The sequence below is a fragment of the Rhinatrema bivittatum genome, chromosome 15 (genome assembly GCF_901001135.1).
Source record: "Rhinatrema bivittatum chromosome 15, aRhiBiv1.1, whole genome shotgun sequence".
Classification (NCBI taxonomy): Eukaryota; Metazoa; Chordata; class Amphibia; order Gymnophiona; family Rhinatrematidae; genus Rhinatrema; species Rhinatrema bivittatum.
The window spans coordinates 20,869,071-20,885,078 of NC_042629.1; the positions used below are offsets into that span (position 1 = coordinate 20,869,071).

The 16,008-nt window shown below is 44.3% G+C and overlaps 1 protein-coding gene across 14 annotated transcripts in view; it reads right to left on the reverse strand.

The window, feature by feature from the left end:
- ROBO2 (roundabout guidance receptor 2) overlaps positions 1–16,008 on the reverse strand; it is a 1,949,228-nt gene that overhangs the window by 70,334 nt on the left and 1,862,886 nt on the right. For all 14 annotated transcript variants that reach the window (XM_029577976.1, XM_029577972.1, XM_029577965.1 and 11 more), the window contains 2 exons: positions 14,904–15,028; positions 3,081–3,252 (listed from right to left, as the gene is read on the reverse strand). In XM_029577976.1, coding sequence (XP_029433836.1) covers positions 3,081–3,252; positions 14,904–15,028 — 297 coding nt within the window. The remainder of the gene's footprint in view (positions 1–3,080; positions 3,253–14,903; positions 15,029–16,008) is intronic.

The window sequence follows — 16,008 nt, forward strand, 5'->3', positions numbered from 1 at the left end:
CCATCAAAACTCTAGACAAATGCTTTCTGTGTGTTCCTATGTGTATTTCTAAAACAGAACTCTACATCGGTGTCAACCAATGGAAATACGGCAGTTCCTTCATCTGACTCATTGATTGAATGCAAAAAGCCCAATTATGATTCCACCAATTTCAAGAAAGCTGCATATTTATAACCATTGATTTACTTTTTTTCTCTATATACAGAGAAAGAGAGAGGAAGAGGAAGAGCTCTTCTTAGGATATTTCAATCCGATAATTTGCCACCCCCCCCCCCCTTCATCCCTTTTACCTTCCCTATTCTGATTACCCATGGCATGTTACCATTATTTTTTTTTTTTTAATTAATAATTTCTTTTTTAGCTAGCAATTATCTAGCTACTTAGCTAAATTTATGTATTTTATGTTTATTTTAGTTATATTTTATTTTTACTTTATTTTAACCTGTTGTAAACCGTTTTGACAAAATTTTATTTTAAAAAGAGGTATATAAATACTTTTAAATAAAATAAATAAATAAAGAGGGACGAGTCCGTTTCTGTTTGTGGGCATCACCCAGAACAGTACATGACCCTGAGGAGGACTGGTCTGAAGGGGATGATGAAGTGCATCAGTCCAAGACTGAATCACTTCATCATCTGTCAATAACTTGTAAGTTGGTCCAGTAAAAGCTATCACAGCCCAGCAAAAGAATCCAGTTCTGTGCAAGATCACTATGGCTGCTAGAACTCTCTCTGCAAGTAACACAGAAAAGCTGAATCTCTCCAGAATGCTATTATTTTTCCTTTTGTTTTGCTGTGTGAATGCCAGAAGACTAAAAGCACTCAGATTTTCAGACAATACCACAACCAATGAAGACTTTAAAATATATCCCCAAATGGGAGCTGGCCTGCTCTATTTTTTTCACTCTTGATTTTCCTTGTGACACGCTCGTAAGCCTTCACTGACACATTCTGCAGCCTAAAAGATTGCCTCAGAACAAGAGATAAGCTATATTATTAAATCAGTTTCCTGCACTAAATTAGTTTTTTGGGTCACTTCTCACCTTGATTCCACTGATTATTATTTAGTTTTTCAATGCCTTATATAAACGTGTAGCACCTGTAAAAGACCTCTATATTGTTTAGCTCAAAATGTTGCACACTATGGGGTTGATTTTAAAAGGCGGGTGTGGGCATTCATGTACGCGTGGTTCCCGGTGTGCGCGCATGGGCACAGCTATTTTATAACATGCGTGCATTGGCGTGCTGGATTTAAAAATCAGCATGGGACTCGCATGCATGGGGGGGGGATTTTATAAACTATGCGTGGTGATGCGTTCGGGCCTTTGCGCAGGTCCCTCCCACTCTGCTCCAATTAAGGAGCAGACAGGGAGGGAACTTCCCTTTACCCCCTTCCTACTCTGCCTCCCTTTTCCCCTCTCCTCCCCAACCCAACTAAACTTTGTTGTTTTTATACTTATGTGCTCTAAGGAGCAGACGTAAGTTGTGCATGCTGGCCGGCTGCTGCTGCGCGCTTCCCCGGGACAGGGGGGCTGCTGTCCCGGCTGGCCTCCACCCTGCCCAGCCCCACCCATACCCCACCCCCCGCTTAGCCGGGCCCTTTCAAAAATGTGTCCGGTGTGCGCAGGGCCCAGCCACATGCATAACCCCCGGATTTTACGTGTGCAGGGGTTTCAAAATTCGGGCTTGTGTAGGCTTCATTAGCATTGTCATTATAACAAAATTGTGCCATTTAGATTTTGTGCAGTATTTCAGCAGCCAATGAGGGAATGAATTTCAATTGGAAATATATAGGGTAGTGCCATATTAGTCCATCAAATTCGTGGAAAGGTCAACAAGGTGATACATTTATAATGGACTAACAAGCAGATTCGCTACCGGGGAACCTTGACATGGTGACCAGCAAAGCGACACCCCCGCATTTAGGTTACATAGGTCACGGCCCGGGGGCTGGTGGCCCCCGGACCTCTGGAGCAGGCGGACCTGACTGGGCCAGCGACCCAACACAGACCCTCAACGCTTCAACGGCCAAGAGGGGTGAGGGACAGGAGTACCACCGAGGCTCTTGGACCAAATGACCCTGACTTCTACGGTCGGGTCCCCGGCAATGACGCTGTGGCTTCTACGGCCAGGAGGTCAGTGGCAGCTGCCTGGCTTCTATGGCCGGGGGTGTGCATGTGCCTGAGCGGCATTATGTGATTAGCACTTGTTAGCTTTTTTCCAATTTTATTTCACCTGATAATGTGTGCCAAGAACTGTACAGAGAACATCAGTAATGACCTATTCCATAATCACCATTGTTGAGTAATAATATCCATTTCTATACTGATCAAATTAATAAAAATACTTTATCATAAAGCCATATTTTAATTCACAGTAAACAAATTAAGTTCTATTGGTTTTGCACCAATTACAATTTACATTGTAAAGGAATCTCTTGAGAGTAGGGCTCAGTTTCCCAAAGCCTATAAAATTAATTCGGCATGAACATTTGTAATGGGAAAAAGAAATTTCAGCACACAGAGGAATCACGCCAGATTTCTCTGTGCAGACTGCTCCTTATCCCTAAACATGAAAACAAAAGCAAAGAGCATCTGGAATTTGAAATGTTTTAGGATTAGACTGTCTACAGTTTTCTTTTCATTATACAGCTGAGAAATGGTGAGCTTCCAATGATCAGAGAACCCATTAATAAATGCTGACATACAAAGACATGTCAATAACAGGAACAGGAGAGGTCTGTAGTGTCTCGCTCCATAAAGATGTGAAGATGCATGAGTGGTGTTCTCAGATAACAGAAAGGAAACATTTTACTTTCCAGAATTTCAGTAATCATGTTTGCAAAGAATTCCATACTTCCAGTCAGAAAACAAATTCTGCACTACAGACCAAACAGGAAAAGGTGCATAATGTTGGTGGGTGGTTTCATGGGTTCACACTAATTTGGTCACTTGGTCTTTTGTTAACCTGCCATTTTGTTTTCCATTCAACACATACTTATCGGAGTTAAAGAAAATCAAGAAAGCCAAATTAGATGCAGAACACAAATTAGTTTACATCAGTGAGTAGCAATGCTTTACCAATGAGGATAGGCTGCGGTTCACTCTTTGTACCAACTCCTGCACTGGTGCTTGCAGCAACCTCCACACGATACTGAATGCCAGGGTACAGGCCTCCTATCACCACTGAGCGAATTGCTGCATCCACTGTTTTGTTGATATGAAATCGGGTCTCATTTGCTAGGCACCAGATCTAGACAAAATAAAATATTAAGTATGTATATATCTATATTTATATTAATTTTTCTGGTTAATATATGATTAAGCATTTGACTAGGTCTTTCATCCAGAGTATTTACCAATTTTAAACAGAAAGTAAATGCATATCCAAAATAACTCTAAAAAATGTTACACAAATCCCACATGCAAAGCTTTGGCAATCTATGCAGCACACTTATTAGGAAACATGACAGAAGTTGTCCGAGACCAATCATAACCTACAGGTGGTCATCCTGCATTGGCATTAAACTGTAACAGTGAGTTGATCATTCTTATTTGAAACCTTAAGAATAGACAGGACCGTGGTTAACATGTCAGCGAAAAGACGGTTTCCTCATGAGCGCCACTTTGGGATGCTGGGCTTAGTGCGTACTCAGAAAGAGTGCTTCCCTGCAGTATTCCAGGGGAGGAGAAACTGACCATGTCTGACTCTGCTTAGCTTCTGAGCGCTGAAAGTAATATGCTGCACATGAAGGTCCATAATCAATAACTCACTAATGAATTCCACCAAACAACAGAATACTGATATTTTACAGCCTTAAAATGCGAACATCAATTAAATCTGCTATTCTTTTCATCGTGAGTTTTTTTATTTACTATAACGTTGTGCAATTACATGTCTGGAAAAAACTTGAAAGCTTTTTTTTTTTTTCACTCTTGCCACTGACTTGGAGATATGAACCAAAGAAATGTAAATCAGAAACAGGGTTAAAACACAAAGAATTTTTATAGTGCTACAAAATTATCATCCAAGCATTTATTCCTTTCAACCTCAACTCCTGCTGTCTTCTTAAAGCTCTGCTCACAAGGGATTTTACTGTTTTAATAATTAAAGAAACTCTTCTGAAAACTGGACTGGTGTGTTATTGCTTATACACTGTGCTTTTTCAAAGAGTGCACAAGATAATCCCTTGTTTTTGTTTAGCAATTTATAGCTGCCAACAGCTTCCTAGGCACTGTAGAAACATCATCAAGAGTTCACAACTGTTCCCAGTACTTGCCCTCGATCCCTGATGGCTAGAAGAGGATGGGAGAAGATGAACAGCAGCAGAGGATAACGGTATGCAAAGGAGTTATGTATTTGCAAAGTTAGACACTCCCTCTACAACATAAGGTAAAATACTGTATGTGTTGTAACCCCCCCCCCCCCCCCCCCCGTTTATGGGTTGTCTGGTCCTTTCCATCTATGGCACCTGGTTCACACATTGCATAAGGGAAAGAAATACAACATTTTCTCATTCATGCCTTTGTCATGAATGAGAAAATGGCTCACAAAGTCTGCAGTCCATATGCATTCAAATGCAAAAGTAGAAAGAAATCCTCATTCCCAAACCAAACAGGTTCATGATATATTTTATTTTCCATAGTCTTTCTTTAATAAGACTTTAAACATTTGACATGATACCTGGAAATTCATTCTTTTTAGCAGATTACTTCCTTTAAATAGCTTGCGTGGAATCAGGCTAAGCAGAAGCAAGTTAAATGAATTGCTGAAGGTCAAACCAGGAGTGGTGAATGGGGGAAGTGAGCTAAATATGTGCAAGGCCTAACCACCCCCACCCCCACCCATGTTTCATAAATAGTCAGGCATGTGTTCAGATAGTGCCCTTATCTTTAGTGCATCTATCTAGTCCTGCAGCTAAATGTAGAAAATGGCCATTTCTGATTACAGAATTGCAAATTAGTAACCACGTAAAAAGGTGCAAGGGTATGAGGCGCTCTAGGCAAACCTTCTGCCTTGCACCCGCCTGCCCCCCCCCCCAATCCCCCCCCCGCCCGGTCCAGGCCCAGGCTCTGGCCCAGACCTCATCCACTCAGACAGGCCCCCCCCCTCTCTTACACACACTTAGGTTCCTTATCTCATTCACACAAGCACCCTTATACAGACTCCCTCCCTCTCTCTCACTAACACCATTGCTCTCTCGTACACACACAATTCTTATCACTCACTCACACACACACAGGCTCCGCTCACGGCCCATCGAGCCTCCACTCCTCTCAGCCGTGAGTGGGATGGGCTCCACTCACAGCCCCATATGGTTGCTCTTTGCCGCCCCTAATGGCTGTCGCCGTAGGCGACTGCCTAATTCGCCTATTGGGATGCGCCGGCTCTACTTAAAAGATAGGAAACAAAACATAGGCCTAATTGCTCAATTCTCCCAGTGGATAAAGGTAAATAGTGGAGTGACCCAGGGATCTGTACTGGGAATGCTGTTGTTTAACTTATTCATTAATGATCTGGAAAAAGGAGCAATGAGTGAAGTAATCAAATTTGCAGATGACACAAAAAAAATTCCCAAATTAGTTAAGACACAAGCTGATTGTGAGGAATTGCAGAAGAACCTTGCAAGACTGAGGAATGGGGCATTTAAATGTTCGATGAAATTAAATGTGGAAAAGTGCACAGTTTACACACATAAGGAACATTATACTAAGTATAGGTACAGAATGCTGGGTTCCATATTAGGAGTAAGCACCCTGAGAAAGGATCTTGGTGTCAGTATGGACAATACAATGACATATTCCACTCAGGGAGTGGTGGCAGCAGCAGGATCACCACCAGCAGTCAGAATAGAAAGTTAGGAATTATTCAGAAATGAATTGAGAATAAAACTGAGAATATCACAATGCCTCTCTATGTATCTGTGATGCGACCTCGCCTGGAGTATCGTGTGCAGTTCTGGTCAACCCATTCTCAAGGAAGTCATAGCAAAATTTGAAAAAGTAGAAGGAATGGCAACAAAAATGATAAGGGAGATGGAATAGCTCCCTTAGGCCTAGATTTACCAATGTCGCAGGGCTCCCTGAATCCCGCGGTAATAGGGGGTGAAACGGGGGGGGGGGGGGGGGGTCCTGCGTTAGCCGGCAGCGTTCGCACCTCCACAGTGCGATCGCTGCCGGTGACACGCCAAATAACTGCACCATAAAAGGTGTAGCTATTCGGCATGAAACTGACAGCGATAAAGGTGCTTACCTTTGGCTGTCGGCGCAGTCTTCGTGGCATCAGCCCCAGTGCTGCCCCGACTCCTCCTCTTCCTGGGCTGACGCCGCCCCGATTCCGCCCCCATCCTGGTATCGCACGCAATAAGGGACTTTTCGCGTGCGAAAAGTCCCTTATTGCGTGCGATCCGCTTAGTAAATGACCCCCTTAGGGTTCTTTAGCTTAGAGAAGAGGCAATACGGGATATGACAGAGGTTTATAACATCATGAGAAGGGTGGAACGTTTATTTACCCTTTCAAATGCTACCAGGACAATGCTACCAGAAACTAGTAGGTAGTGGATTTAAAACTGATTAAAGAATTTTTTTAGGGAGGTGCAGTTCCAAAACTGTTGGTTTAGTTTTTTCATTTTTTCTTTTATATTCAGTTTGTTTAATGTTTTCTTGGGTTGGTTCACTTGCCAAACCAAAATAATTAAATATAATTAAAAAAGGAACCACTTAAAAATAAATAAAGGGGGGGGGGGGCCTCTAGAAATTCTGGCTGGCCTTCCCCGCTCAAAGAAACTGCCTCAAGCTGGGCCATAGGGCAAGTGGGGCCAGGGTTGGGGAGCTCCCAGCCCAGCCCCTCCTTACCCACCTCCTGGATCTAGCATTGAAACGGGCAGGTGTGATGCCCCCTCACTCCTGCCTGGGTCCTGGTGCTTTAAAAGTGGCACCGTCTGCTTGAGGATGTCGCTGAAGGGACATCACTTCGGTGCCTTCCACTGGTACAGCTGGCTTCATTTTTGGTATGAGCACATTTCAAAATGGTATCAGCTGCAGCAGTTGAAGTGATGTCCCCAGGCTAATGGTAACATTTTCAAACCACCAGGACCCAGGAAGGAGCAACTGGGCATCACACCAGCCCATTTTCAATGCTTGATCCAGAAAGGGGTTAAGAGGAGGCCAGGGTGGGATTTCCCCAGCCCTGGCACTTGTAAAAGGCCCAAACTGGGGTTAGACCTTGGTGCCAGGCCACCAGAATCCCATTTTTTTTAAATGAAATGAATATGAAAATATCAGAAATTATCAGGTGTTTTCATTGGAGACTATTTTTGGTTTGTTCTATTTGGAACAAACTTATAATAGCCTCATTCATTACATTTTACTGCATTTGTTGAAAATGGAGAAATTACTACTTATCTGATAATTTCCTTTCCTCAAAGGAAGGCAGGCCAACCCACACAAGTGGATTATGCACCTCTATCAGCAGATTGAGATGGAGTAAAAGTTGAAGTCATGGACATATAGCCCCGCCCCGACATCAGCCCACCAGTATTCTCTGGAAAAGCCAAGCATGATTAACAGTCAACCACTCATTTCCACCCAATCAGGAACACAGATCTCAGCCAAAAGCATTAACATGTTCTAATCTGAGGGGCTGGTCATGTCATTACTAGTCCTTCAACAAATGAAAAGAATAATATTCTGCATCGCCCGCAAGAAGGGACAAATTAAAAGCAAATAGACAGCAGAGGGCAGGTTGAATTTGGTAGAGAGTTACACAGAGAGAGCATAACAGCATCTGGAGGAATTCCAGAGCATAGCCATCCCTTATGCCAAAGACCCATCATAAACTGGACCCACCTCAGACCTTCATTGTGAAGACTGAGGAGCTCTGGTACCGAAGTGTGCATCATAAGAGAAAACCCTAAAAGGGTAACTTGTGAGCTTGGACTTGGAAGTTGTAGCCACAGGCAGAGTGTGGCCACAATCATGGAAGCCACCTGTCTAGCAGCCGTCCGCACCAAGTCATAGCCTGCCTCAACCAAGAATGTGGGCCCCCCGCTGGTTCCATACCAAACTGCCATCGAACCCCATTCAGCAGAGTTGCTTACCTGTAACAGGTGTTCTCCCAGGTGTTAGTCCTCACATATGGGTGACATCATCGATGGAGCCCTTTTGTCAAAGTTTCTAGAACTTTGACTGGCACACTGATCATGCCCAGCATGCCACCAACCCTGCATCCAGCAGGAGTCCCCCTTCAGTCTCGTTTGTAGCAAAAAGTATGACTGAAAAATAAAATAAAACGTAAGCAAATCCAACTCTGCAGGGTGACGGGCGGGTTTCTTGAGGACTAACATCCTGCTGTCCTGGGAGAACACCCATTACAGGTAAGCAACTCTGCTTTCTCCCAGGACAAGCAGGATGGTAGTCCTCACATATAGGTGAATAGTTAGCTACAGGATGCCCGAATAGAGTGAACCAAAAGCTCTGAACGACATGCAATGGCACAACAACAGGGGTGCTGTTGGGTATGAGGGCAGCCTGAATTCAACAGTGGGTCGCAGGTAGGAAGTTGGGCTATTAAACTGGAAACAAATTATGTAGGACAGACTGGGCAAAGACGGAGTCCTGTTTGCCAGCCTTGTTGAGACAATAATGCGCTGCGAAGGTATGGAGAGAACTCCACGTGGCAGCTTTACAGATATCAGCAATAGGTATGGAGTGGAGGTGCACCACTGATGTTGCCATGGCCCTGACTGAATGCACTTTCATGTGTCCCTACAGCGGAAGGCCTGCTTGTTGGTAGCAGAAGGTAATACAGTCCGCCAGCCAGGTGGACAGGGTCTGCTTGCCCACCAAAACTCCCAGTTTGGTTTTATCAAAGGAGATACAATGTTGGGTGGACTTCCTATGGGCTGCAGTACGCACATTTGCAATCCAAGGAATGCAGTGCCCGCTCACCTGGTTGTGAGTGAGGTTTTGGAAAAAAAAAGTAGGAAGTATTATGGACTGATTTAAATGGAAATCAGAAACTACCTTTGGCAGAAATTTAGGGTGAGTGCGGAGTACCACACGATCGTGGAGGAATTTTGTATAAGGTGGGTATGTGACCAATGCTTGTAGCTCACTGACTGCGAGCTGATGTTATAGCAACTAGAAAGATCACCTTCCAAGTGAGATGTCTGAGCTCGCAGGAGTGTAGGGGCTCGAACGGAGGTCGCATGAGCTGTGCTAGCACAACATTGAGGTCCCATGACGCAATTGGGGGACGCAGTGGAGACTTCAACTGGAGTAAGCCTCTCATAAAGCGCCCTACCAGGGGTTGCGCCGAAATCGGGGCATCTCCTATACCTTTGTGGTAAGCGGCTATGGCACTAAAATGCACTCGGATGGAGGAAGTTTGTAGGCCAGACTCAGAGAGGTGCCAGAGGTAGTCCAGGAACCTTGTTGTGGGGCAGGAAAAGGGATCTATTTCTTTTGTTGTGCACCACAAGGAGAATCCTTTCCACTTGGAATGATAAGATTTCCTAGTAGAAGGCTTCCGTGAAGCTACGAGGACCTGGGACACATCGTTAGAAAGGTCAAGTGATTGCAATATCAACCTTTCAACATCCATGCCGTCAGTGACAGGGAGTGGAAGTTCGGATGATGCAACAGTCCGTTGTTCTGCGTTATTAGAGTTGGATCTGTGCCCAGGCGAATTGATTGCTGGACTGAGAGGTCATGTAGGATGGGAAACCAAACCTGCCGCGGCCAGTGAGGGGCTATGAGGATCATTGTGCCCCGGTCTTGTCGCAACTTCACGAGAGTCTTGCTGATGAGTGGAAGTGGAGGATAGGCATATAGAAGACCCGTTGTCCACAAGTGCGCGAAGGTATCCCTTGGAGGTGTTTTGTGGCTGCTGTGTAGAGAGTAGCATTTGTCTACTTTGCAGTTGTGAATTGATGCAAAGAGATCTATGTGTGGGTGGCCCCACTGGTGGAAAATCATGTTTGCTACAGTGAGATCTAGTGACCATTCATGGGTATGAAAGGTCCGCCATCACATTGTCCACGCCTGTCATTTAGGTTGCTCTCAGTAGCATGGAATGAGAGAGAGCCCAGGCCCAGATCTGCGCCACCTCCTCGCATAGCAGGTAAGAGCCTGTGCCTCCTTGCTTGTTGAGGTACCACATAGCTACCTGATTGTCTGTTTGAATGAGGACTACCTTGCTGGATAGGCAATCCTGAAATTCGAAGAGGGCATATCTTATCACCCTGAGTGCCAGAAAATTTATCTGGTGATTTTATCCCCTGGTCCAGGTACCCTGGGTCTGAAGGTCATTGACATGAGCTCCCCAACCCAGGTTGGAGGCATCTGTGGTTAATGTGATTTGAGGATCCAGGGGTTGAAAGGGTAATCCAATCCGAAGATTGGATTCCTGAATTCACCAAGCTAGTGAGAGTCGAAGCTGGCTGGTGATGTGGACAATGTGTGACAGGTCTTGGTGAGATTGGGACCACTGGGACTTTAAAGTCCATTGTGTTACTCTCATGGCTAGTCGGGCCATTGGGGTAACATGAACCGTGGATGCCATGTGACCGAGTAACGTCAGAAGGTGACGAGCTGTAGTGGTGCGGCGAGTTTGTATCGATGTGGCCAAGGCTCAGAGAGTGCGTTCTCGGTCCTTTGGGAGGAACGCTCTGGCTTGAATGGTATTTAGATCTGCTCCGATGAAGGAGAGAGTGTGTGACGGAGTCAGATGCAACTTGGGATAGTTTATGAGAAACCCCAAGAATTGTAGCAGTTGTATAGTAAGACGGAGGGACTGAAGCACTTCCTCCTTGTATGGACCCCAGAGTAGCCAATCATCTAGATACGGATAGACATGGACACTGCACTGCCTTAGGGAAGCTGCTACTACTGGCCAGGAATTTCATACTCAGGTGCTGACACTAGGCCGAATGGTAGCACTCAATATTAGTAATGTTTGTGACCTACTATGAAACTGAGGTATTTTCGATGAGGAGGGGATATGGCTATATGGGCATATGCCTCCTGAAGATCTAGAGAGCAGAGCCAATCTCCCTATTGCAAGAGAGGGAGCATGGTGCCCAAGGTTACCATCCTGAACGTTTCCTTGCGGAGATGTTTGTTTAGGGTGCGAAGGTCCAGAACAGGACAAATGCTGCCTGACTTTTTTGGAATTAGAAAGTACCAGGGGTAAAACCCTGTTCCTCATTGTAGTTGTGGAACTGGTTCCACAGCATTTGTTTGCAGGATGGTCGAGAGTTCTGCCTCGAGAAATGGAGTATGGTTGGTGATACTCCACGCTGGACATGATGGAGAGTCTGGTGGCAATGTAAGGAAGTTTAGATGGTCATGGGTCACTATGGAAAGGACCCATTGTTGGTGGTGATTGTGTGCCATTTGTTGGCAAAGTGGTACAGGCGACCTCCCACAGGAAAGGTGGCTGTACTGCTGCTCTCCCACAGGAAAGGTGGTTTTGACTGCTGCTCTCTAGGATGGAGTCAAAACCTGGAGGCTGGACCAGTCTGAGGAGTGGTTGGGTCTTTGAGGGTCTGTGTTGACGAGCCTGACCTCTTTGAGAGGGTCTGGTGGGACGAGAACGGGATGGCAGAGGGTAATACCTACGTGGTTTACAGGATAACCTCCTGGGTTCATGTCTGAATGGTTTTTTGGAGGTAGACAAGAAGTCTGAAGAAACAGTGGACAGCTGGCGTAGAGTCTCATGGTGGTCTTTGAGTTGCACCACTGCCTCCTGGATTTTCTCGTCTGATTTTCTCCTGTGCATGGAAGATCTGCCAATCTGTCCTGGACTTCCTGGCGTAAGTCAGAAGATTTGAGCCATGTCCAGCGCTTATTCCCGCTTCTGACACTCTGAAGGTAGTCTCGAAAATGTCATACGCTGCCCCGACCTCATGCTTCTCAGCATCAAGCCCTTTTTGGAGGATCATAGTCAGTCCCTCCTGAAATTCTTCTGGCATGGTCTCAGAGAGCGCATTGTTTAACCCATGGTTGGACGTGGGTTTTTGACAACCCCCCCCCCCTCACACACACACACACACACACACACAAATAATAGCACTCATCACATGCAAATGCATGTTGATGAGGCTACTAGCTATTCTCCCAATCCAAAAAAAAAAAAAAATGCGCCCAACCCACACATTTTTAGGCAGCCCAAAAAGTGTACAGAAAAGCAGAAAATACTGCTTTTCTGTACTTCCTCCGACTTAGTATCGTGGTGACCATAAGGTTTAAAAATTTTTTTTTTCTAAATGTGTGCTGGTGATCAAGTTAGGAAAACAGACGTTCAATTAATGAGCTTCCGTTTTCCTAATCCGCTGACAGCCACCTCTCTTGGGCTCCTGCTGCCAAGAAGGTGCTAGGGGAACACATTTGTCCCTAGCACTTCCTTGGCAGTGCGACCCCTCATTTAAATATTTGATCACATGCCCAGGAGAGGTGGTTGAGCATGCATATGAAAGTGGGTGCTTAACACTGAGTGCCCATTTTCACGCTGTTTTATTGTATCTGCCTGAATATGCGCTCAAATAGCATGCATTCAGAAAGTATGCACCCAAACAGAATACGCTCAGCGTGCGCCCACTATGTACTCAGATAGCATGGGCTCAGTATGTGCTGAGTATGCGCTCAGATAGTGTGCGTTCAGTACATGCACTTGCGCGTTCATGTCAGTGCACTGCCGCACGGCAAGCACACGTGGCGGGCGGGGGAAAACGCCGCTGCGGCCCGCCATGTGACTGGAGAAACAGAGCATTATGAGCAGGGACTAATCAAATACTGCTCAACCCACCTAAGTGGTGCTGCCTCCGCTCTACACTAAACCCCAAGGAAAGTGAGAGGGAAAAGGGGGAAGGATGCCGAAGGCCCAGAGTCGAGGAAAGGAGACGCAGTAAGGAAGGAAAGGAAAACTTCCCTAAACTTTCTTCACTTCCTTTTGGGGGTTTTTTTGCACACCTGAGCTCAGCCCTCCTGGCTGAGTGTGTTCTGGCTACAGCAGGAGAGATCACAAGACATCACCGCTGAGCACTCTCTCTGGCTCCAACTACCTTTCTTTTTTTTAAGCCCATGCCTGAGGCAGGCTCCAGGACTGAAAACACTCGACTGAGGGAGGGATCCACTGGTGTCCCTTCAGGAGCTTAAGCGGTGTCCAAAAATTCTTCTATCTTCTTCCCTTTTTTCATTATTATTTTTTACCACAAGCAATCCCAGTAGGGAAATGCATGTCCAACATCTGCTGGAGATGGAGAATTCTGGTGTGCTGATGTCAGGGCAGGGCTATATGCCCATGACATCGGCTTTTACTCTATCTCCATCTGCTGGTAGAGGGATTAACCCACTTGTGTGGATTGGCCTGCCTGAGTGCAGAGGAAGGATGCAGCTTCCTAATATTTTTTTGGCTCAATCCCAGAGCCAAATTTGTTGCCAGAAGATGTGGTCAAGGCATCTAGCAAAGCTGGGTTTTAAAGGGCTTTGAATATGTTCCTGAAGCAAAAGACCATAAACAATATTAGCTAAGTGGACTTGGGGAAAGCCACGGTTTATCCCTGAGTGTAAGCAACAAGGAACTGGAACTTCTCTTTGGGATTGCTGACTACATCCTAAAGACCCAGATTAGCTACAGTCAGAGGCAGGATACTGGGCTCAATGAATCTTTGGTCTAACCCAGCATAGCACATCTTGTGTTATGTACTTAGCATAAATTTAACAGAACTTATTTCATATCATTTATTTTTAATGTATACATATTTAAACCAGCACATTAGGTATCTTTTTCCAAGTTTGTTTTTATATACATTTCAAGATATCTGTGTTATTAAAACACAAAATCTTAACCATATATTTATCTGTATCATTCATATTTAACAATAAGTTAATATTGACTTGTAGTATATCAAGATTAATTGACTTGGGAGTAACTAGTCGCTGAGGTGAAGCAGAGGTCAGTATTTACAATGGGGTTAATAATGCTTGATATAGTATTGACCAGCACAAAGCAGAATGGAGTGAATGTAGTTCTGTGCACAAACCACAACACAAGTTATATGCATCAAGCAAAATCTTCATTATTTGGAAGCAGAAGGAATACAAGAAAACAATTTTATCTTCCTAAGAGCGAGCCCATTAGATTGTTAATGCTTGTAGCTGTAGGGAGAGACACTTGTTTGATAAAATGGTGATGATTCTAGAAGCTATGAAGTCGAGGTATAACAACATTTGGCACATCCAGCCTCCAAGAGTGATACCACCTGCAAATTCTGTCTCCTTATCCAGGACAGTCTCCTTTGTCTTCCTCCTTTTTTCACCAACAGCACCTTGGCTAGATGAGCGTAAACATCTCCACTCTCCTCCATGCTTTGAGTAACAGCATGGAAGTATTACCTTGGCAGAAACACTGTTAACAAGAGGAACAGGCATTGCACATCTGGAACAGATTACACCACTAGATGCATGATATGGGCATAGCATGACATATATTAAGGATGCTTAGCACATCGCAATTACATATTAGGAAGTATGAATTCCTTTAAAAGAGATTTCCAAAACAAATCCGTGAACATGAAAAAATTTAACATTTTGTCTAACCAGTTCAATAAAACTCTTGAAAAGGAACTGCCCAGTAATGTCAAAATCAACAGGGGACCGGGGGCTGCGGTGCAGAATCAGATGTGGCTTCACAGAGAATCTGTTGCAGATTTGCAGGGTATCACCAGATCTGTTTGATTAGAATTTGACATCAAACAGTTTGCACTTCCCTATTAATGCGTTATTGAAATTTAGCCTCACAACAAAATCAGATGACCTAGAAAGCTGCTTGCTCTTAATTTACATCAACATGTCTCCCCCCCCCCCCCCCCCCCACACACACACTTCATAGGTAGACATTACCTTATATTCCTGAATGATTCCATTTTGGTGATCTGAAGGTGGAGGATCCCAGGAGACACTGATGCTTGTGCTATTGTGGTTTCCGACTGTCAGAACAGTGACAGACTGTGGAGGGGCACTTGGGACTAAACCAGGTAGAAACAGAACAAAGACATTAATCCAAGCTGCTAGAGCGTTAATTTTGCTAGAACAATGTAAGTGTAAGAACGAAATGTACAAAGTTCACACTCCCTATGGGCCTAAGCTGTGCCTACAACGTTGAGCCCTGACAATTTTGAAAAATTGTCTTTCCAACACGGAGGAGCGCCGTGCTGAAAAAATAATGCAGTAGGTATAGCAACAGAAAATCAATGTAAACCACAGATTTTTATATACTATATGTATATATTTTATTTTATGTAGCAAAATTTTGAAAATATCTTTTTATTCCCTATGGCACAAAGCTGGCATTGTAATCAACAGCAGTGCGCAGCAGCAATCTTCATGTTTATTAGGAAATGTTTTATCATAAAGGTTCCAAATTTCTGTGTTTATGATGTGTGTATATTTTAAAGACAGATATATATGAGGTCATATTTAGACTTATCTAGCTAACTTAGCTGGAATATTCAGTGGTATAGCTGTGCTGCTGAACGTACCTGGATAAGATAACCAGTTAACTTTAGACCTGCTCAATAGGAGGTCTAAAGTTAGCTGGATACATCTGAATATCATTACTTATCTGGCTAAGGTAGCTGCATAAGTAGCTCCTCCACCCCTAGCTAGATTTTAGCTGGATAAGCGGCTGAATATGCCAAAACTTGCTATTTAGATGGATAACTTTGTTATCCGTCTACAAGTCTTTTTATGTATCTACCTCATATATAGAGAGATATAAATACACACACACATGTGATATGATAAACCTATTTAAAGATAAAGACTGTTCTCAATATTTGCTGCAAATCTGCATAAATCCAGAACAGATCCAAGTAAAATCCTGCATGGATTTCCTTGGATCTGTCTCAGTTTCCAAGGATCCAGAGTAAACCCCCCCACCTCCACCCCAACATCAGCTGAAAAGAAATTCCAGTGGATCTCCCCAGAACATTTATATTTAAATATA